The sequence below is a fragment of the Aquarana catesbeiana genome, linkage group LG05, assembly GCF_042186555.1.
Source record: "Aquarana catesbeiana isolate 2022-GZ linkage group LG05, ASM4218655v1, whole genome shotgun sequence".
NCBI classification, from domain to species: Eukaryota; Metazoa; Chordata; class Amphibia; order Anura; family Ranidae; genus Aquarana; species Aquarana catesbeiana.
The window spans coordinates 56,499,938-56,523,660 of NC_133328.1; the positions used below are offsets into that span (position 1 = coordinate 56,499,938).

Sequence of the window (23,723 nt, forward strand, 5' to 3'; positions counted from 1 at the left end):
TAGTTTAACCCTGTCCACACTGCAGTAAGATAATACTGCAGCAACAAAGGAAGACGTTCTTCAGCAGTTATCAGCTACAGTCCAGGTTACACAACTACAGACATTGAATATACAGTAATAAAGGCGCATATATAATGTTTGGGTTTTGGACCCAAATAGATCAGAATTTCAGCAGGATGCAATGCTAATAATTAAGTTCTCAATATGCTGTGCTGTGGCGTGTTGTAAAACAATTTTCTCATCCAAATTAATAACAATGTAAAAAATGTGACAAGTCGGTATTCCTCCTGAGCACGGCCACCTACAAGCATATTGTGCTGCAGGAATGTCTCATCAGTCACTGTGAAATGGTAAATACCTGCTGGATTTGGAAAGCTAAGCTAAGAAAACAAGACTCTGCCTTGGGCAGTTGTCTTATTCTGAGGTAAGCAAAGCAGCCAGCGTCACAGGCTTTTACCTCAGTTCCTTGAAAGCAAATGTGCTCAGTTTTCTAGCCATAGCATCAGCACAGTCTAGTGAAGACTTAAACTATTGAGGAACTACAAGTTCCAAAATGTCCAGCCTGGTGGAGAAGATTCTATGTACTCTCTAAGGACTTGTTTAGGTGAGCATGTGTTTGCTTTTCTTCCCAACACTAGTCAATATAAATGCAAAAGTAGAGTTGTCTATACACAGTTATGCCGCGTACACACGATCGCATTTTCCGACGGGAAATGTTGGATGTGAGCTTGTTGGCTGAAAGTCCGACCGTGTGTATGCTCCATCGAACATTTGTTGGCAGACTTTCCGCCAACAAATGTTGGCTGGCAGGTTCTCAAATTTTCCACCAACAAAACTTTGTTGTCGGACTTTCTGATCGTGTGTACACAAGTCCGTCGCACATAAGTTCGCGCATGCTCGGAATCAAGTATGAGCCGGAAGCGTTCGATCTTGTAAAACTAGTGTTCGTAATGGAGATATCACATGACTATTGAATTTCCTTTTTATCGGCTCGCCGTAGGTCTTCTACGCCACTACGTTCGTAATTGTTGGCCAACATTTGTGTGACCGTGTGTATGCAAGACAAGTTAGCGCCAACAACCTTCGAACAAAATTCCACGGTTTTGTTGTCAGAATGTCCGATCGTGTGTACGTGGCATTAATTTTCTTTTGTTCAGCCTTCAGGCTAAAGAAATCTGACACACTCCTCCATGCACGCTAAAGCCCCTTACACACTACTACCTGCTGGGTTGAATAAAAAAAAAAACTGACAGCTCAGGTCGGAGCTGCTGTTCTAACAATCCGATGTTAGTACAGCAATATCCCCTGCTGAGCTATTGTGTTCTGACAGGGGGACGACCCCCCCCCCCCCCCCACCTGGCAGAACACTCCGATTAGCGCTCTCTGATCAGGAGATGTACACACAGGCTGAATGTCAGACGGTTTCTATTAAACAGGCCGATGCTGGACGACATTCGGCTCATGTGAACTAGGCTTAAGCAGTAGGGAAGGACAAATTCCCCTGCTGGGCTTCTGTACTCTGACAGCCGCCGCCAATGCCTGTCAGAATACCCAAATAGCAAAACAATAAAGCAAAACAGAAAAAAATAAGCCGACGAGAATAAAATTCCAATCTATGTAAAAGTTTGGGCTCTACTTTAGACCCTACCTCACCTCACCCAAGATGGAGAAATTCATTTTTGATAGGGCTGATCTTTATTTTAACATATCTCTTTTCATGTATGAGGAATATCCGAAAATGTGAATCTGCAAAGTGCCAAAAAGTGTATTGCAATTTACCAAAACACACCAACGCATACTGAACATCACTTATTGAACTTTTTTAAAGTGTAAATCTGCTTGTGACTTACATCAAATACCTGATCTGATACAAAATGGATCAGATAGGGAAAGACAGTGATTTCAATGTGAATGTATTATCAAATGCAGATTTTAATGGTTTCGATTTCTTGGACAGAAAATATGAACCAGTGAATGGCTTTTACTGTACTTTATAAGGGAAAAAAAGTACATTTGGGCAGAAACCAAGCTTCATCAGAGAACACAGAGCTGGAACATCATAAAGAGAATAATGCACTGCTTGACTGTTCCATCCAGAACTTCCAATTATATCCGGCTCATCACAAATCATTGTCAGACTGGGGACAAAGGGAGTTGTATTAAAGCAGTTAAGAAACTTAAAGGGACTGGATCTTGAAACAAAATACCTGTGTCAAAATGCACTGATGAAAGCATTTCTTATCTGACTCATAATCCACTTGCAGCTGTTAAACTCGCATCAACTTTCTTTATGTTTGTGCTGGGGAAAGCTGCAGTGGTGGCTTGAAACAGCAGTACATGCACACCTAAGCTTCTGGAGCCTTTGTGGGTCTTGTACAGGGGTCTCTAAACTTTCTAAACAAAGAGTTGGTTTACTGTCCTTCAGACTTTAGGGGGGCCGGAGTGGCCAGTGGAAGTAGAAAATGCCCCAGCGTCAGTGGGAGTAAAAAAATGACATAGTGGCTGTAGTCAGTAGAAGGAGGAATAGTGTCCGATCATTGGTATTAGTGGGAGGAATAGTGTCCCATCATTGGTATTAGTGGGAGGAATAGTGTCCCATCATTGATGTCAGTGGAAGGAATAATGTCCCATCATTGGTATTAGTGGGAGGAATAGTGTCCGATCATTGGTATTAGTGGGAGGAATAGTGTCCCATCATTGATGTCAGTGAAAGGAATAATGTCCCATCATTGGTATTAGTGGGAGGAATAGTGCCCAATGATTGGTATTAGTGGGAGGAATAGTGTCCCATCATTGGTATCCATGAAAGGAATAGTGCCCATCATTGGTATTAGTGGAAGAAATAGTGCCCCATCATTGGTATTAGTGTGAGGAATAGTGCCTAATTATATATTAGTGTATAGTGCCTATTTATATCAGTAGGAGGAATTATGCCCCATTGCTGGTGTCAGTGAGAGGAATAGTGTCCCCTCACTAGTATCAGTGGGAGTTAAAATGCCCCTTCGTTGGCGTCAGTGAGAGGAATGGTTCCCCACTGTTGGTGTCAGTAGAAGGAATAGTGCCCCTAGGGTCGGATAAGAGCAAGCAAGGAGTCACAGTTTGGTGAACACCCAAACGGCGATGTTCGGGCCGAACCTTTGCTTGGCCCGAAACGTTTGCCCAACACTATAAACCAGTATTTTTGGATGCACAGCTAGTCACAGGGGTATAAAGACATGATTGCATAGCTCTACCTACTATAATTAAATGAGGAAAAGACCTTTTTATTTTTTAAGCAGAGGAAGTAACAACCTTTATATAACTTCTGTTATGTGAAGGCAATGGTTAAACAAGTATGGGAAGTTTTACACATACTTCTACGAATGTTTACCAATGACTGTTTATACAAGGCGTCCAATGTTATAGGCTTAATAACTTTTCAATGAACAGTTTGTAGTGAAACAGTGAAAGTCATCAATTAGGACTGGTGCTTATGCCCTGAACACTAACTCTATAAAACAGAGCCCCCTTGTATCTATATGTTTCAAAGCAGCCTAGATATGGGCTTATACCTAATGAAGGAAAGAATGCAGCAATGAGTGGTTCCAGAGTATTTTTGGCTGGTGGAGAGAACCTCTAAATAACTTGTCTCATTAACCCTTCCCTGCTGTTTCAGCTGTGAAGGAGGAGGGCTCATGCACTTTGTGGCATAGACAAGAAAAAGGTTGTTAGTTCACACACTGCTGATTATTTGCTTAATACCTCAATTAGAGCTTTATGACCTCAGTACAGCTTATCTACCTACTTAGTGCCTGACTTTTACAATTTCTGCTATCTCTAAATCTGTCTGACTTTTATTGCTCTCCTGGAGGGCATTTGTGCCTCAGAGCAATCTGTTTCCCCACAGCTGTGACCAGGAAAAAAACAAGTAGCCAATACCTGCAGTAATATGTAGTGTTCTAAAAAAAAGTAATTAATAAAAAATGAATGTAGAACTAAGGGCATAAGCACAAATAAAATATACAAGTACTCCCTGTAACACAGTTTTATTACCTATTGATCATGTTAGCAGATTCATTATTTTTCCATTTGCTGCAACAAGCTGTCAATGATGTTCTTTCTGCAGTGAAATCACTGCAACGTTGGTTGTCACCCTGTAAACAGCGTAGTTCTAGATGCACATGTCATTTTAAATGGACTTTAATTAAAGAGGATTTTCACCCTAGAAAGAAGCAAATAAAAGTCAGCAGCTACATATACTGTAGCTGCTGACAATTTAATAAAAGGACACTTACCTGTCCAGGGATCCAGTGCCCTCCTCACCTGGGCCAGTTAGTGTGGGAAGCCGGCTGTGACTTTAAAGTTGGCTTCCCACTGCGCATGCATGAGCCACATTGCAGTTTGTGAATGGTCCCATAGTCTTCTGGAACTTGTGACGTGCCCCTGAAGACTGCAGGCAAAGAGGGGGGCTGAACTTCCGCTCAAATCACCTAGGCAGAAGTGGGAGAGGGTTCCTAACAAGGCTGGGTACCCAGGCCTCCCCCCAAAAAAATAGTACCACATGTATGGGGGGGTGGGGGGTACACAACTTCCCCTTTTGGAACTAAACCTACCAAAGAAAGGGTAGGTTAGGAATGTTTTATAAATGTTAATAAAACCTTAATCAAACACACCAATATTATTTTCTACAGTGTTTTCATTTACATTCTGCCTATTTGTGCATGTGCGTTGTATGCTACATTGAATGCATGCCTCTGATGATAACTGTCACATTTGCCAGTGTGCTTATATCATCTATTAGCCAATCTTTAAAATGTATTTCCACTTTTTCAGTCAATTTTGAGAAAACCCCACTATATGTTTATGTGTTTCCATTCACACAGCATACCTAAAAAAATCTAGAACAAATATGTCCTTACTTTTAGATGGAGAAGGTGTCATGACCGATTCTATGAATTTCTGGAGAGTCTCACACTGACTCTAGCATACAATTTAGGAGGGCTGTTTCCAAAATGTATAACCCCTTGTTAGGACAGACAGTGTTCAAATCTAGTTTACAGCTGATAATGAAAAACTGCAAACATTGCATTTGCTGTCCGCTGTTATTGCCTTTGCTCCCCATCACCCAATTTTCCTTGTGCACCCTTCTGTTTTAGTGCTAGTTCACACCACATACAGTCCAGTGTGTTTTTTCTGCATTGAATACACATGGAAATTATGTTATATGGTTTCCAATGGCATAGTTCACACCGGTGCGGTCAGTTCCAGGGCGTTCCAGTTCCAGAAAGAAAAGTAGAACATGCTAGACAATAGAGCTGCACAATTAATCGTCAAGAATCGTTATTGTGATCTTGACTAAAGTGTTTCACAATTCCTTCTATGCAAAGAATTTTCTCTGCTCTTCTGAAGCCACAGCGTTCAAAAGAAAGGAAGAGAAAAACTGGGCAGTCTGCCAAGAATCAGAAGATTCTTTATCAGTTGAACTTAAGTATAAACATTGTAACAATTTGTCAATGGAATAGACTTTGTGTGTAAGTGAAAAAAGTTTAACCACTTAAACACTAAACCTTTTTCTGACATTTGTTGGTTTCAAGTTAAAATCTTTTTTTTGCTAGAAAATTACTTAGAACCACCAAACATTCTATATATATTTTTAGTAGACACCCTAGAGAATAAAATAGTGGTTGTTGCAATATTTTATGTCACACTGTATTTGCGCAGCGGTCTTTCAAATGCATTTTTTTTAACATTACTAATGAATTAAAAAAAAAATAACCAGTAAAGTTAGCCCTTTTTTTTTGGTATAATGTGAAAGATTTTACGTTGTGAGAATTGTGATCTTTTTATTTTAAGCAAAAAAAATTGTGATTCTCATTTTGGCCAGAATCGTGCAGCTCTACTAGATAATTGAGCACACCGTGGGCAGTGGCTGTGATCAGCGACCCTCTCTCTTCTATTGGAGATAAAAAAAACAGATAGATTTTGATGGGACATTACTGCAGAGCCTACCTGACATATCCTGAAACTCTCTACATCCCAGACCCTTACTAAAACCAATACTTTACAGAACACGAATGGCAGGAGCAACCTACAGATGGCCTCATAAAGGCAAAGACACGTATACCATCCACACACTGGCAGACATCCTGGCTGGGAATTCTGCCAGATATTATCCTGCAATACCTGTGGCAGCAGCTGAGACAAGGTCACAACCAGCTTCACTGGAATACAGTCGCTGCTGGGACAACTCTTGGTGGTTTATATCCATGAGCAGGGACTGCCGAACTATACAAGGCGACTGATATCTTTGGGTGCAAAGTTGAAGTCAACAAGACTCAACACACCTTGGAACTTGGATTAGACCATATACCACTTACCATTTATTTGGTTACCATACCCAGGGTTCTAAGCACCTCTCCTGTTACCCCCCTTTAGCCTGGAGAGAAACTTCTTAACTCTTAATCCCATTCCCCAGCTCATCCTTCACATGTATTTCACTTGTATGTATCACACTGCTGGTGCTTGGTAGCGCAGTACATCTGGTTTGCTTCTGGCGAACAAGGCTAATACTCCATAATTATATTTGTAAGGGGTTAATCATGTTTGACGCAGAAAACATACTTGCCAGGTATTCAAGCCTTAAACAGAAAAATTATACTTATCAATCAAGTCTAATGCTAAAAAACTATACTTGTCAGTGATTAAAGAGTAACTCCACTTTTGCTGAGAAAAAAAACATTGCCCTTTGGGTGATCTATGTACACTGCAGGGATTTTAACAAACTTTGTTGCAGATTCCTAACTTTTGTTATTCTGAAGAAATCCCTGTGTGTTTGTCTGTGTCCATGTGCACAGTAAATCTAATGGGAGTGTCTTTATAATTACCAGTCAGCTGCTGCACCTGCAGGGCTCTAATAAGGGAAATTGCAGGGTCTGCATCCCTTTAGGCAGGCAATACATGGGTTGAATTTCGAAAGACTTTTCTGTCGAAAATCTTATCTAAAACCCTCACACTGAGGCGATTTCCAGACACTTTTGGGCTAAAAATAGCGCCTGTAAAGCACCTGAAAAATGGCTCCCCTGCAGTCTCAGTGTGAAAGCCCGAGTGCTTTCACACTGAGGCGATGCGCTGGCAGGACGTTACAAAAAGCGGCACTTTACCGCCGATGCCCCAGTGTGAAAGCAGCCTAATGCCCCGTACACACGGTCGAATTTTCCGACGGAAAATGTGTGATAGGACCTTGTTGTCGGAAATTCCGACCGTGTGTGGGCTCCATCACACATTTTCCATCGGATTTTCCGACACACAAAGTTTGAGAGCAGGATATAAAATTTTCCGACAACAAAATCCGTTGTCGGAAATTCCAATCGTGTGTACACAAATCCGACGGACAAAGTGCCACGCATGCTCAGAATAAATAAAGAGATGAAAGCTATTGTCCACTGCCCTGTTTATAGTCCCGACGTACGTGTTTTACGTCACCGCGTTTAGAACGATCGGATTTTCCGACAACTTTGTGTAACCGTGTGTATGCAAGACAAGTTTGAGCCAACATCCCTCGGAAAAAATCCTAGGATTTTGTTGTCGGAATGTCCGAACATTCCGGGGCATTAGAATTTTCGTTCGTATTTTGCACCATTAGTGGGCTGCAGCAACAGTCGATATTCGTGCAGCCATCGAATTTGAGTAATTGGACATGTTGGAAATTTGAAGAAAAAGGAACGATTTTCTAATCAAAAAGGAGAATTGTGCGAGAAATGTAATTGAAAAAGAAATGCGCATGTGCAAGAAAAGAAAATTCCCGGAAAGAAAAGAAGATTCCCAGCCATGAAAATTCTTTTCTGTAGCAACATGAGGTGAAATTGAAGGCTTGGTTAGTTGAATTTCGAAATCAATGGTGGCACCATTGGATCACAAAACGCACACATTTTCAGATTTTCAAAAGAAAATTCTTTCAAAATTCGACCCATGTATGGCCAGCCTCAGACGTGATTTCCTTTTGCGAGCATCTCACCAAAAATGATTTTTTTTGTTGCAGGGGATGCCCGATATCTGACTTGTATCGTAGTGTAGACTTTTGGGAAAATCAGTGAGCCAATCACATAAACAGGAAATGACATTTCAGGTTGCCATATTGCATTTTACAGAAAATGACAGCGGCTGTAGATTGAAAAGAAAAGGTCATTTCTAATAACATTTAATTACAATATGACTTGTGTCACAATTGTATATGCTATATTATTTATTTTTTATTCGCAATTTTTTTAACCTTGAAAGTGGAGTTACCCTTTAAGCTTAACACTGAAAATTTTTATTTGCCAGGCGATCACGCAAAAAAGTGAAAAACTATACACATGTACAACCCCTGCTGGCTCATGCAGTTTTGTCTTTGATCTGTGCTGTCTAATGACAGCTTAATCATAGACCTTCAGGAGGCACATTGGCTGCAGGAGGGTGTTTTCTGCGCTGCTGTTTGTAAACGGCAATCCAGAAATGCATGTCCACTTCCCCAATGTTTTTTTTACAACGGGGTGGTAGGGAGGTGGTTAAGGAGCTCTCTGGACCTCTAGTCTGAAATCAGTGTGATTCCACTTCTGTATAATGAAATTTCTCCTCCTCTCCTTGCAGTTATAGCTCTGCAGATCTCAAGCGCACACTGACAGCTGCCGATATAACAGTCCAATAATTACCCATGTTTGTCAGTGGCCTGCTAGCCTTTGGAGACTGACATGTAAACTAAAGGAAGTTCATAACTGTTTTGGGATTCCGCCCTGATTGTGGCTGCATGTCTGTATCTAATAATGCAAAGCTCTCTGGGAAGCCAGATTGGATGAAAGCCACTTTATAAATTCATGTTATATTTAGAAAGAGCTATGCAGCTGTGGTCTGCTGTTACCTAATGAGACAAAAAGAGTCCTTTAATATCCTATCTTTCTTTATTAAAGAAATTATTTCATGGCCTGTAATGCCCCAAGGCAGCATTCCACTTGTGTAGAGTGTGCATGCGAGCAGCTCTGTAATTATTTTAAGTTCATAACTTTCAGTGCCTCATTAAAGAGGGAAACCTAGGTGGGGTTTTTCTCTGTTAACCTCCCTGGCGGTATGATTATTTCGGATTTTAGGTGCTGAAAGTGGTACAATTATTTTGCATGGAAATTTGGCGTTTTATATTGTAGGCCTGTAATTCTTAACAATAACACACTTAAATCTGTCCAAACAAGAGTCTAGTAGATATCCCGGGTATGATGAAGTTTGAATCACAAAAACATAAATTATAATATAATAAATAAATATAAATAATTTAAAAAAAAAAATATATAATAATAATAAAATAAATTTCCCCACGATTCACTATCGCTCAATTCTGCAAGTGTTCTAATTTACTATCGCTGTTTTCTAGCAGATCTAAAGCCACTTTTGACATAAAGGGACACTTTTTGGTTGCGATGGACAATCTCCAGTTTCCAGGCAGAAAGAAGAGTATATATCATATAAAACTGCATGCAGGGCATGGGCCAAACCACTGGGGACAAAAGGGATGTGAAATAATTTCATACAGTACTGTAATCTGTAAGATTACAGTACTGTATGTGTTATGATTTGTAAATTTTCTTGAATTTGCCGTCAGGCTCCGCCCCCGTGCGTCGCGACGCTCGCAGGGAATGGAGCCTGGCACGGAGACGCTTCGGAGGAGACAGAGCCCACAGACACTGCGGAGGACATCGCAGGATCCTGGGGACAAGGTAAGTAACGCCGCACCAGGATCCTGCAATGTAATCCCGAGTGTGGCTCGGGGTTACCGCTAATGGGACTGAAATTTAACCCCGAGCCACACTCGGGATTATCGTCAGGGAGGTTAAGGGAAGCAATAAATCTTCACAGTGTTTTCACAGTTCACAAGCTACCTGCAGAATGGCACAGCTTTAGCTTTCAGTTATTCTACATAACAAGACAAATAAATACATCGAAATGTGGGAACCCGTTCTTTTATGCTATCTACGAAGGTTCCTGTTGTATGGCTTATTATCAGTATTATCAGTTCAAATCTTACAGGATTTAAATGCAAACCTGCCTACAATAAAGCTAAAAACCCAGCAAAATGTTTTAGCTATAACATTACTAAATCGGAGTAACAAGTTTGCATCTTCCCGGTCATGCTGGAAGTGCATGCTGGGTAGCCAGCAGCACCGTATTCCGGAAGAAGATACTAGTGGGCTTCAAATGCCCACAATGAAGATGGGAGCGCACTCAGAAAGTAACAGCAATGTTAGTTTAAAAAAAAAAAAGCATTTAGAAGACCCACATTACATAGTAATAGAGTTTGTTGATAATTTTAGGTACAAACATCACAGGGGGTGGTTTTTGTAAAAAAAAAATAAGCTGGAACTCTGCTTAAAGAGACGCCGTCACCTAACCATTTAGGGCAAATTGACAGTGGGGGAGATTGACTAAAACTGGAGCATTCGGAATCTGGTGCAGCTGTGCATGGTAGCCAATCAGCTTCTAACTTCAGCTTGTTTAATTAGGTTTCCAGGTAAGGCAGGGATCACACTGGTACGACACGGCTGTTGTACAACTGTCGATCCTACTTTACCCTGCGACATCGGTCCTACATCGGTCCTACTGAGATCTGACTCAAATGAACAGGATACAATTTTGCTCCGACTTTGAGATAGTCCGACTTGTCTTTTGACCAATCAAAACAATCCCAGTGTGACATTAAGTGCTTTTCCTGCTGCTGTAATCACCATGTCAGATGTCACAAGTCAGATGGTTAGGACGAGGATCTGGACAAAAGTAGTGCTGGAACCTTTTATAAAGTCGGACTGACTCGTGTAGGACCAGTTAAGACGGCTCTCATAGGGAACCACTGATTTGTACACGTCATGCGACATGAGCTCCCAAAGTTGGAGCGCATGTAGCACCAGGAAGCTGATTGGTTTCTATACAGAAGTGAGCCTGATTTTGCACTCTTCAGCTTTAGTAAAAAAAAAAAAAAACCCCACTGTCTCCTGATAGTCCAGTCCCCTAACAAGAATTACTCACCCATCCCTACTTCCTCACCATCACCTTGCTCCAACAAAGCCTTGGTTCAGTTGCTCTGTGTGGGGTTTCCAGATATAGTCAGAACATGTGACCTCCCCTATATGACTGTGCATGGGTCTGAGCTGCCAATCCCCACGCCAGGTCACACTGAGGGGCTGTGACATAATTTACCCTGGAAGCTGTAACAATGAAGCTTACCCAGAATAGACTCTGGCAGCAGGTAAGTGGCTATCACTTTGACCTAAATGGGAAAATGACTGGATCTCTTTAAAGAAAACCTGTGCTAATAGAAATATGGAAGCCGTTTCTTACCTCAATACCTTCCGAAGCAGTGACTGGGTACAAGAACGTACCTGGTCAGAGTTCCCAATCTGCATAGGTTTTTTTGAGTTAGTGATGCAGAAGATTGCATTAGTTTTCTTTTTTAGGCTTTCTTCTATTTTCAAAAGAACAAGCTCTCTTGCAAATGTAGCAGATGTAGTAATTACAGGGATGAGACAAGCCATTTAACACTGAGAGGGTTACTTACAATGATCAGCTATTATTTATTTATGTAAAACCTTTGTCCCAAAATGAACACCAATGCTGTAACTACTTATAAAGTATTATTTGGCGTTAGGCCTCAATTGGTTCGTTGATTTAAATCTGCTAGTAAATATAACACTCCACTCCCCCTAGACTGACAATGCTGCTGTCCAAAGGTGCCCTCTTCAACCAGCGAGGGATCACACTAATGCCGCATACACACAATTGGACATTCCGACAACAAAATTCATGGATTTTTTCCGACGGATGTTGACTCAAACTTGTCTTGCATACACACGGTCACACAAATCTTGTCGGAAATTCTGATCACCAAGAACGCAGTGACGTACAACACGTACGACGAGCCAAGAAAAATTAACTTCAATAGCCAGTGTGGCTCTTCTGCTTGATTCCGAGCATGCGTGGAACTTTGTGCGTCGGAATTGTGTACACACGATCGGAATTTACGACAATGGATTTTGTTGTCGGAAAATTTGAGATCTCAAATTTTGTGTGTTGGAAATTCCGATGGAACATGTCCGATGGAGCCCACACACAGTCGGAATTTCCGACAACAAGCTCCCATCGAATATTTTCCGTCGTAAATACGACCGTGTGTACAGGGCATTATACAAGTGTGTTAATGGCCAGATCACCAGGTAAAGACGGGAAAAAACCCTAAAAAAGGCAAACTAATGTAGCCATCACATCTAATGATTGTTAAGCTGCAATATATTACATTTTTGGCTTTGGGTTTTATATCACTTTAAAGGGGAGTTCAGCTATTGCAGCCTAGATATTTACTACAAGTTTCCTTTAGCCTGAAAACCCTTTCATGCGCATTCAATTAACCCAGAAAGCAATTGTGACTTGGGGCTTGGCTTTTACAACTTTGGAAATGACCTTCATCAAACCCCTCCATCCTGCTATCCAACAAGCGGGTCACAGCTGTAAATGTTCTAACTGGAGACTGGTGGGACAACCTTCCATGCCCCAACATGGTCATGATCGACCTGTTGCCAATTCCTATTTTAAACCTCTCTTACTCTATCCACAACAAAAAGAAAATGTTTGGGCTATAGATACACTAAATGCATAACAAATTATCATAAGAAGCTATAGAGCTAAATTGTTACAACTGAAGAGAAGAAAAATAGCATACAATTGTAGTTGTATCCCACAGACCTGATCAGAATTCCTGTTTAATGCTTCTCCAAAATAATCAATGAAATTGTTTTCTAAATAGAGGAGTTGTGATGTTCTCTTATCTATTTTTCAGCTTTTGTACCTTCTCTGTTCCTTTGAGCCTAGGTTCACATTGGAGTGATTTGTCATGCGATTTGAGAGATCAAATCACATGACAAGTCGCAGCCTATTGGAGGCAATGGCACCGTTCCAATCAGTGCAACACCGATTTTGCAGCGTTGCACCGATTTGCAAAAGTAGTTTCTGTACTACTTTTTCCGATTTCAGGTGCGACTTCAATAGACATCTGTGCATGAAGCCACACAGATGTCTATCAAGTAGCACCTGAAATCGCGCTGACCTTGCTACTTTGAAATCGCGCTACTTCAAGTGAAGTAGCGCGATTTCAAAGTAGCATCAATGTGAACCAGGGCTAAAGAAGAGAGTATTTCAAAATGCGTCGGAAAATGAAAAATTTGTACTCAAGCTTGTGTTCACCAGTTGTTTTAACTGCTATTTATATTGTGTTCAATATTTTGTTACGATACGTGACAATAAATTTGTATTTCTATACAGTTTAGTAGTCTCAATGCTGAGTTTCTTGATTTCTACTAAAATCATGGGATGGTGGCATTCAATGATGGGAGTGAAAACACTGAAATTGGATTGGTTCCTACTAGTCACAACTCCAGTTCTCTGCTTATTTTCAACTCTCATTTCCAATGAAATGTAAAATCCCTGGAGAAGTGTTATTTGCATCAATAACTAACTCATCACGTGAGTGCAAACCAATCCGAAAGCATACTTGCAACAAGCAATTTCAAACAGGAAATCAATAAAACAAATACACACACACACTACATCATTATTTATACATTTTTGTTTTTGTATATATTAAAGCTATCATATAATTTTCTGCATGTTATATTCCTTATTAAATCACTCAGTTTATGTAATCTATTCTTTATTGGCAAATTATTGCTTCCTAGAAAGAGAAGGCAATAGGAGAGGTATGCTGTTTCAATGGCTTTGTTTCCCCCTTGCAAGTCTCTTCTAGCCCGCTGCTCTCCCACAAGTCACAGTATGCTTGGGTGGCTTATTATTTTTAAGCGATGTGTGCCCCATGTGAATGGGCTATAATTTCTCGGACAGCTCAAGTTTTGTTTACCAGCCTTGCTATGAAGCAAGCCTTGCTCTGGTCCCCGCAGCTCGACTCCTGACTCCAGAAATTAGCGGGAGTGCATGTCAGCGCACTCCTGCCAGGCTGCAGCTCCTGCTTGCAATAGTTGTCAAAGCAGTCAGGAAGCCAGGGCCCAGCAGGAGGAAGGCAGCTGCCCAGTCGTTGAGAACCATTGCAGTAATCTACATATGACAGTAATTACTAGTTTGAAGATGATATTTTTTTGACACCATAACCCTTCATGAAACTATGGGGTTGATTTACTAACACTGGAGAGTGCAAGATCTGGTGCAGTTCTCCATAGAAACCAATTAGCTTCCAGGTTTTATTGTCAAAGCTTAATTGATGAAGGGTTCACACTGGTACGACATGACAGTTGCACCACTTTGGATCCGACTTTGCCCTGCGACTTGAAGTCCGACATGCGTCCGACTTCACTGAACAGGGATCCGACTTTGATCTCTGACAATACCAGGCATGTGTCTGGTACGAATCTTTAGGGGGAACTCCACGCACAAAAAAAAAAAAAAAAATGGCATGGGTTCCCCCTCAAAGAGCATACCAGGCCCTTCGGTCTGGTATGGATTTTCAGGGGAACCCCCACGCGGAACAAACGGCGTTGGGGTCCCCCAAGATCCATACCAGATCCTAGCACACAGCCCGCCAGGTCAGGAAAGGGGGTGGGGACGAGCGAGCACCCCCCCTCCTGAACCGTACCAGGCCACATGCCCTCAACATGGGGGTGGGTACGCCCCCCCACCCCAAAGCACCTTGTCCCCATGTTGATGAGGACAAGGGACTCTTCCCGACAACCCTGCAACCCTGGCCGTTGGTTGTCTGGGTCTGCAGGCAGGGGGGCTTATCGGAATCTGGAAGCCCCCTTTAACAAGGGGGCCCCCAGATCCCGGCCCCCCACCCTGTGTGAATGAGTATCGGATTGTCGGGAAGAGGCCCTTGTCCTCATCAACATGGGGACAAGGTGCTTTGGGGGGGGGGGCGGTTTTTTCAAAAAAAATTGGCGTGGAGTCCCCCTTCAAGATCATCAGAGTACAAGTCACATGCCAAAGTCGGATCAGTCAAGACGGCGATCAAACTTTGAGCCGACTTCAGTGACATTCAATGGGCTGAAGTAGGATCAAAGTCGGACCAAAATAGTGCAGGGAGCATTTTCAAAGTCGGACCGACTTGTGTCGGACCAGTTAAGACGGCTCCCATAGGGAAACACTGATTTTCACATGTCATGCGACATGAGCTCCCAATGTTGGAGCGTTTGTCGTACCAGTGTGAACCCGGCCTGAACAAGCTGAACTTAGAAGCTGATTGGCTACCATACACAGCTGCAGCAGATTCTGAGAGCTCCAGTTTTAGTAATCAACCCCAATGTCTCCAAGGGGGAGATTAACTAAAATTGATGCACACAAAATCTGGTGCAGCTGTGCATAGTAACCAATCAGCTTCTAACTTCAGCTTGTTCAATCAAGCTTTGACAATAAGCACACGTTCACATCAGGCCATTTTGACATGCAATTTGACATGTCAAATCGCCGCCTATTGCTGGCAACGGCACCGTCCGAATCGGTACGCCCACTTTGCAGCGCCGCACAGATTCCCAAAAGTATTTCCTGCACTACTTTTGGCGACTTCGGGGGCGATTTGAAAAGACATCTGTGAGGTCTGACTTTGGGGCAATTTGACAGACATCTGTGCGGGTTTATGCACAGATGTCTGTCAAACTGCCCCCAAGCTGGACTGAATTGTGAACGTGGGCTAAAATCTAGAAGCGTATTGGGTACTATGCACAGCTGCACCAGATTCTGTGGGCACTAGTTTTAGTAAATCTTCCGTGACATAGTTTCATGAAGGGTTATGGAGTCGAAAATATCAACTCCAAGCTGGTAATTATTGTCATATGACAGTTAGTGACCAACCCAACAAAACAGCATTGCATAAAAGCTGCTTTTTTTTTTTTTTTTTTTTATAAAAATCCCCCTCACTGTCAAGGGGCAGAATAAAAAACAGATACATTATGGATACATGCACAAGGGCAATTTTTTCTATAGCATCTGCTAGTGCTTAGTCACAGCAATTGCACATGCTACTCTCATTCCCAATTGCAGAAGCAAAAAAAAAAATTGAAATCCTTCTGTTTTTACCCAAAGAGTATTTATTGGCATTTGTGTGTATGTTGTATATAAAATAGTCTTTTTCCCATCTACAGACAAGAAGAATAATGAGCACTTTGGGCATGTTAATACACTCATGGTGCTAGAACATTAAGCCCTTGGCATAAGCTGCAGAATTATTGGAAGAGGCAATCCTTTCATATACATTCTGGATCTCCTGTTTTATGCATTGTTACAGGAATGCTCAGCTGGTAGGGCAGTAAAAAGTAGACAAAGATCTATAGTTGTACTATATCTTACCTTACTGAACTGGCCAACCACGTGTTTCAGGATATTGGGTGGTGCATCATGGAGGAGAGGCTCAAGGGCCGGCAGATGGGTGCATTTCTGTAGGATGTTTTTTAAGGCTTTTTTTGCCTGTAAAGATAAAGAGAATTAAAGCTAGGGGACTTTTTGTTCAAAGATTTATTGTGCATGAGGTCTTAAAATTACCCTTTTTCAGTGATACTTTTACAGTCACGGACTGGAAAATTGGCTGTTAAAAATGAGTGTCAGAATGTCTTTTCTTTATACTTTTCTAGGTCGGTGACTCAGGAAACAATGAAGCCAATGCATCAGCATGACAGCCAGGCAGTTACCATTTTAAGAAAAAATATAGATTTTTTTGTTTAAAGTGTCACTTTTTTCTGTACTTATTCTGTTGCGTTAAGATACACAATAAGCATAAAACGTGGATGTAAACCCTCACATATACCCAGTGAAGTGAACAGCCTCAGATGATACACAGAGATGAAACAAATCTCCCTACACAAGTTTTACATGTATATCTGCTGTCTTCAGCTTTATATACTGTTTAGAAAGTTCAGATTGTGTTAGGAGATTTTCTCTTCCTGTTCAACACTGCAGTGAAGGCTGTGCATACAGCCAAGACAGCTGATTGGAGGAAAGGCAATCGGCTCTGTGCTAATCTATTTATAGCATCCTCCCCAACACAAAACTCCGGCTGCTTTTATCATATATGATGGAGAACTTGTCAGGAGTTATCAGGCTAATAACAGAAGAACGGAGCAGGAGACAGCTACGGGACATAGTGCTTTGAAGAAACATAACAAAACACTGCAGATATATGCGCCCAGCTCAAGTTTCATGAATCAAGTTTACATCCACTTTAACTGCTTCCAGACTGCCCACCGTACATATACTGCGGCAGGGTGGCCTGGCTGCGCAAAATCATGTACCTGTATGTGATTTTGTGCAAGCGGTGTAGGGGGGCGGGAGACCGTCGATCGTTCACAGGAGACACGAAGCAGCGGTAGGCACACAGCTGATCTGTCAGTGAGGAAAATAGAGATCTTCTGCTAACTGAAACACGATCTCTGTTTTCCTCCAGTGTAACACTCCCCCCCAAAGTTAGGCTACTTTTACACTGAAAGCGCTGGGCGTCAGCGGTAAAGCGGCGCTTTACCGTTGTTTTAGCGTCGCTTTTCGGCTGCTAGCAGGGCGCTTTTAACCCCCTAGCGGCCGAACAAAGTTAAAAGCACCCGTGTTGCCCATTCATTTGCTGAATATTTGGCTGCATGGAAGAGATGGACATTTTTCAACGATACTTTGGGTTTTTGTTATACAATACCTTCAGTGAGAACTATTTTAGCATTTGTATGTAGTTTGTTTGAGGAAGCTATATCGCACAGCCAGATATCTAAAATATTGGCGGGTATTTCTTTTTTCTTTAAAATGATGCAATTTCTAGCATGCAGTAGTTTCTTTCTGGTACGGCAGGCAATTAAGGGGTATAGACGTTCGCATATGGTTCCTAATGACCGTAGGCCTATTACTTTTGGGATGTTAAAAAAATCTGACCTCAGTGGTGTCAGTAGTCTGATATTCATCCTATGAAGCTTTGCTGTTTAGAGCTTTGTATGTAATAGCATTTTTTGGGGCTTTACAGCTATCGGAAATGGTACCCAGTAATAGGAAAGGATGTTCAGGCTTGTTGACCCATCACCTGGTGTTCGGGGATTCATCAGTAAAAATACTTATTGCCAAGTCCAAAACTGACCAGTTGGGCAAGGGTGTTTGGATTACGCTGTTTTGTGTTTGGATCCAGCTATTTGTCCAGTTAGGGTAATGCATCAATTCTTCACCTGTAGGCCCGATGGATCAGGTCAATTCTTCATTCATGCTGATGGTCCCCTGGTGACCAGATTTCAGTTTGTTTCAGTATTCAGGAAATGTATTCAGAGTTTAGATTTGCAGGAATTCCGTTTCACGCCCCATTCTTTTCGTATTGGGGCGGCAACGGAAGCGGCCAGGCTTGGGCTCGGTGAGGCCTTGAATAGGAGATTGGGAGGATGGGAGTCTAAGCGTTATAGTATTTATGTCCGCCTTAACCTTTTGCTTTGAATTTTAGGTCAGAAAAAATATGTTTGGATAATCGGACATTCTTACATTTTCTGGGCACATAAACGGGCTTCTCATCGTTGCTATACTGCTAATTTAAATATCAACCCTGAAACTTGCACCATTCTGAGGAAAGGAGTAAGAGGTTTGTGTTAGTCGAATGTATTTTATTATATTTCTGAATTGTGTTTACTGTGGCCACATTTGGTGATGATTATTCACCTGGGCGGGAATGATGTGGGTCATGCGAAGACTTTAGATCTGATCGAGCATGACCTGCACCATTTGAGTATGTCATCTCCAAACACAACTATTGTTTTTTCTGATATCATTCCCAGACTACTATGGTTATCATATCCAGAGTTAAAGAATTTTGAGAGGATTAGGAAGAGGATGAATCATGCTGTGGAGAAATTTATGCCTCGTATAGGGGGGTTATCTTTCCGACATAGGGATTGGGAGGGTGGTTTTTCGGACCTGTATCGGGAGGATTTGGTGCACCTCTCCGAGGTGGGCTTGGACATTTTTAACTGGGGTTTGCAGGGCGTGATTGAAATGGCTGCGAGTTTGGGGTAGGTCGGTGCTTTGTCTATTAATGGGCAAAGCCCCGACTTTGTGGGGACTGGTTATTATAAAGTTGAGGAAATATAATTTGCTTGAGTCATCAAGGCTAAGCAATTTTGAGAATGATAATTTGATTTGAGTTAGAATTGTGATATGGTTATGAAAAGTGATGAATTTATTTGTAAACCAATAAAGGTGTCGCGGCCAATTTATGCCAATATTTGAGTGTTGTGTCCATTATTTGGTAAGTGTGTTTGGAGCTGGGGGATGCAGAGTGCAATCCCATGTAATAGGAGGGCACAATTATTTGGGCGCACCTGCATGGGGTTGCCTCTGCTTTCCCCCCCAGGTGTAAGCTGATTAGGATGGTCAGATTATTCAGGTAATCAAGGGATGTTTGGCCCTTCCTGCTCACCTGGGGCAGGTAGGAATGGGCCAATGAGAGTGGATGGAACACTCTGGAAGAAGTGGGGGCTCATTATATAAAGGGCCCACTGTCCCAGGAGTTTTGCTGACAGGCTGAAGGTCTGGTAAAGAAGAGATTCCCACCCCCCCTCACGTCGTGTGCACTTTATGTGGTATGTCATCTTACATATAAGGAGGACTGGTTATTATAAAGTTGAGGAAATATAATTAGCTTGAGTCATCAAGGCTAAGCAATTTTGAGAATGATAATTAGAATTGTGGTGGGGGCGTGGCTTGGCAATGGCCGTGTGAAGAAGTGTTTCTTTGGAGCTCCTGGCTGTCCCTTCTCTCACCCACCCCTAAGACGGCTTTTGCACAAGAAAACGAGGTATGATAACCTCCAAGAGGTACAGAACACGATCGCTGACCAGAGGACCCCAGATTCCAACTCCAAGAAGCAGAATTAAAAGATACTTTCGGGACTCACAGAGATCCTCTCCGGGCGCCATTGCGACAGCACCACGTGTGCAGTACAGGGATAGATCTGAATCACCGGATCTCCATCTTCCCTCACCTCTGCCCAACACGCCAAACTGTTTCTCGGAGACCCCGGCTGACTTAAGACCAGAGATGACTAGCTCACTACCACACCATAGCAGCATGCCTGACGACCTGCGAGCCATTCTTCAAGCTCTCCCCACGAGAGCGGACATAGAGGCACTCCCCTCTAAGTCGGACATTGAATCCCTCATCCTCCGGGTAGAAGAGGCACACGCTCGCGACCTACAGGAGATCAGAGCCGAGATACAGGTCATATCGGACCGAGTGGACTCCGGGGAGGGAACGATCTCAGCCCTCACGCAGCGGGTTTCGGCTCTGGAACGTTGCCAGGAGGCCCAGGCAACTACCGCAGTGGACTTCCAGTTACACCTGGAGGACTTGGAGGACCGTAGCCGCCGCAACAACTTGCGGCTGCGGGGCCTCCCGGAGGCCACCGGATCAGAGGATTTAGAGGCAACAGTAGTGGCCATATTCCAGAAGGTGCTGGGCGCCCCTCCGACGAGCTTAGAGCTAGACAGAGTTCATAGGACCCTTGGTCCTAAGTCACCAGACCCGGACAGGCCTCGGGATGTTCTGTGCAGGCTCCACAGATACACACAGAAGGAACTTATACTGCGCAAAGCCTGGGATCATGGGGAGGTAGAATTCGACGGAGCGTCGATCAAGATCCTGCCTGATTTATCCAGGGCCACTCTTCAGCGCAGAGCCCTGTTGAGACCAGTGCTAGACTTAGCCAGACGAAAGGGCTGCACATACCGCTGGGGATACCCGTTAGCGGTGACCTTTCGAAATGGTAATTCTTCTTTCATGCTGCGTTCCCCAGTGGACCTCCCTGTATTCTTTTCCTTTTTGGAAGCGGAACCAATTTCGGTTCCGAATTGGTTGGCCCTGATACCTCGTTTTACGGGACGCCCGGGATCTTCCTCTCAACGGACCCATCAACCCCCCCCGCCAACAGCGATCCAGAAGGAGGCAGCGAGCTCCATCCGCGGAGGGTCCACGTGAGTCATGACTGACATGTCCTACTGTGTCTTTCACTATAGCCTGACAAAGTTCTGGTTTTTGTTACCCTGAGCCTGCCGCAGCGAGAAAGACTTTGTCTGATGATTAGAGCGATAGTATTACACCCCCGATCCTCCTCTGTGGATATATGCTCTTGAGAATGTAGACTGGACCTCACACTTCTCCCCCCTCACGGATTTCCTCACCCTTTCGATACCGGCCAAAAGGATTCCGCTATGACCCATCTAGATCGACGGATACTAATGATGCAACCTGCCAGTGACAGTCCTGATCTGAACTGAGCCTCTGATCTGAACAGTTAGACTGCAGACTTTTATCCAACCCCTCAGTGTTAAATGTTGAGCCGCTTGGTAGGTGGCAGGAGTCCTTCAGGCTCTCTGCTGCTACAATCCAGTCTACAAGGATGTTCTCCAAGTGTTTGAGATGGGCAAGTTACAATCCTGATTGATAAGGGACTGTAAGTAAATACTGCCAGAAGACGCTACATTGAACGAGGGTACTTGCAGATTCAGCGGGAATGTATACATGTGGGGGGACGCTCACTGTCAGGCTTTAATGATATCTGTAACTTACGTTACCAGGGCCCCCTATATACCCCCTGGCCCCCGGATCCTCCTATCTCCCTCGAGAAACTTATTAATACTGGAGAGGGTGGGCTTATGAGCCCAGCGGACCCTGGGAGCTTTGCTCGGGGTAGTGGAGGTGAGCGGGGTCTTGGGGGCGTATCCTTCCACTCCCGGGCTGCGCATAGATTAACAAAATGTCATGCAGTAGAATGTATTTTTAAAGAACCTGGCGAACCAAGAGCGGGGGGAAAATAGCCCTGGAAGTGACCAGAACTACAATAGATCACAGATAGCAGTAGGAGGGGAGAAGCATGGAAGCAGAAGTGGTTAATTCCCAGAGTGTAAAGTCAGATGATGAATGTCTGGGGGGGGAGGGTAGCACCACCATATACTGGGTCCCGGATGGGATTCACTGTCAGCTGCGGGATACAGAAGGCAAAAAGGGCTTTTTAAAAAATTTCAAAGTTAACCTGCTCAGGCTAGTGTTCAGGTTGGTTTATTTCTGTTCAAAGTAAGAGTAACATCTAACAAAAGAGAGTGTCTGTAACCTCTATTTAAACTGAATATATCTTGTTGTAAGTTTTAGTCGTCAGCAATATAATGACAATGTATGATAAGGGTTGGGGGGGGGGGGAAGGGAGCCGGAGACCTCTTTACTGGCTATTCCTACCTGGGCTCCCACTTAGGCCTGCGCTCGATTACTGGCTCTGAGCTAGTGAGCGTTCTAGCACTATTGTGCTATTTAGATAGATTACACATATACACAAACCTTGCTGATATTTCAGCACTACTTGTCTTCTCTCTTCTTTTCTAGTCCTTCCTTTCTCTACCCTCTTTCCTCTCACTCTACCTCTTACCTCAAATACCCTTCCCTTTTCATCTACATAGGGGGATCATGGAGGCGGTGACGGTGTTCTCATTGAACGCAAAGGGGCTAAATACGCCCGAAAAACTACGCATGCTATTAGGTGACCTCCATCGCCATAAGGCTAATGTGGCATTTATACAGGAGACTCACTTCAAAGACGGTAATTTACCAATACTGAAAAATAAATTCTATCCAACAGTATATCACTCCACATTTGGTAAGACCAAATCAAGGGGGGTATCTATACTCCTCTCGTGCTCTGTGCCCTGGAAGTGTGTAGAGGTAAAAACTGATACGGACGGACGATACCTGTTCCTCAGGGGTGACATTGGAGGGGTGGAGGTGACACTAGAAAATATATATGCTCCCAACAGTCAACAAGAGCAATTCATAGCCAAGACATTAGACATTCTCAGAGGCTTCACCAGGGGTCAGTTGATTGTTGGAGGAGACTTCAATGTATCACTGATTCCTTCAGAAGACACCTCATCTGGAACCTCCTCAGTCACACCGACAGTTAGGAAACGAATAACCTGCTCACTACACAACTCACAACTTATTGACGTATGGAGACTTTTACTCCCATCGGAACGTGACTATACCTTTTACTCGACCCCACACAGGCAGTATTCTAGAATTGACTTTTTTCTAATTCCCCATTCCCAACTACACGCTGTACAAAGCGCCTCGATTGGATCTATCACGTGGTCTGACCACGCTCCGATCCTTCTCGCTTATGCCCTTACAGACTGTCTCAATACCAGGGAACGAACTTGGAGACTAAACGAAAGCCTCTTACAAGACGAAGTGACTCTTAAAGACGTAGTAAAAGAGATGGAATATTACTTTAGGACAAACGACACTCCTGTCAGTAACCCTGGGATGGTGTGGGAAGCCCACAAGTTGGTGATACGCGGGGTATTAATTAAACATGGAGCACGTATTATAAGACAGCGCTCGTTACAACTGTCAAAGCTTCTTCATGAACTACAGAAAGCAGAAGCAAGACATAAACACGCCCAGACCCCTGAGGGAGAAGCAGAACTACTGCTTTTACGCGCCAAAATCAATGATATAATGCAGTACCGAGCTAAAGCGGCAATACAAATATGCAGGAGCATGTCTTATGAATCAGGAAACAAGTGTGGCAGACTTCTAGCCAACTCCCTGAAAGAACAGAAACTAGCGAGTTACATCCCACACATTATGTCGCCATCAGGTCAGAAAACCACACTCCCCCGTAAAATAGCTAGGGAATTTAAAGATTTCTATGCCTCCCTTTACAACTTACAAAAGCC

General features: G+C 43.1%; 1 protein-coding gene across 1 annotated transcript in view; it reads right to left on the reverse strand.

Annotated features, from left to right (window-relative positions):
* SPAG6 (sperm associated antigen 6) overlaps positions 1 to 23,723 on the reverse strand; it is a 194,241-nt gene that overhangs the window by 10,465 nt on the left and 160,053 nt on the right. The window contains exon 9 of the mRNA XM_073632662.1: positions 16,339 to 16,455. Coding sequence (XP_073488763.1) covers positions 16,339 to 16,455 — 117 coding nt within the window. The remainder of the gene's footprint in view (positions 1 to 16,338; positions 16,456 to 23,723) is intronic.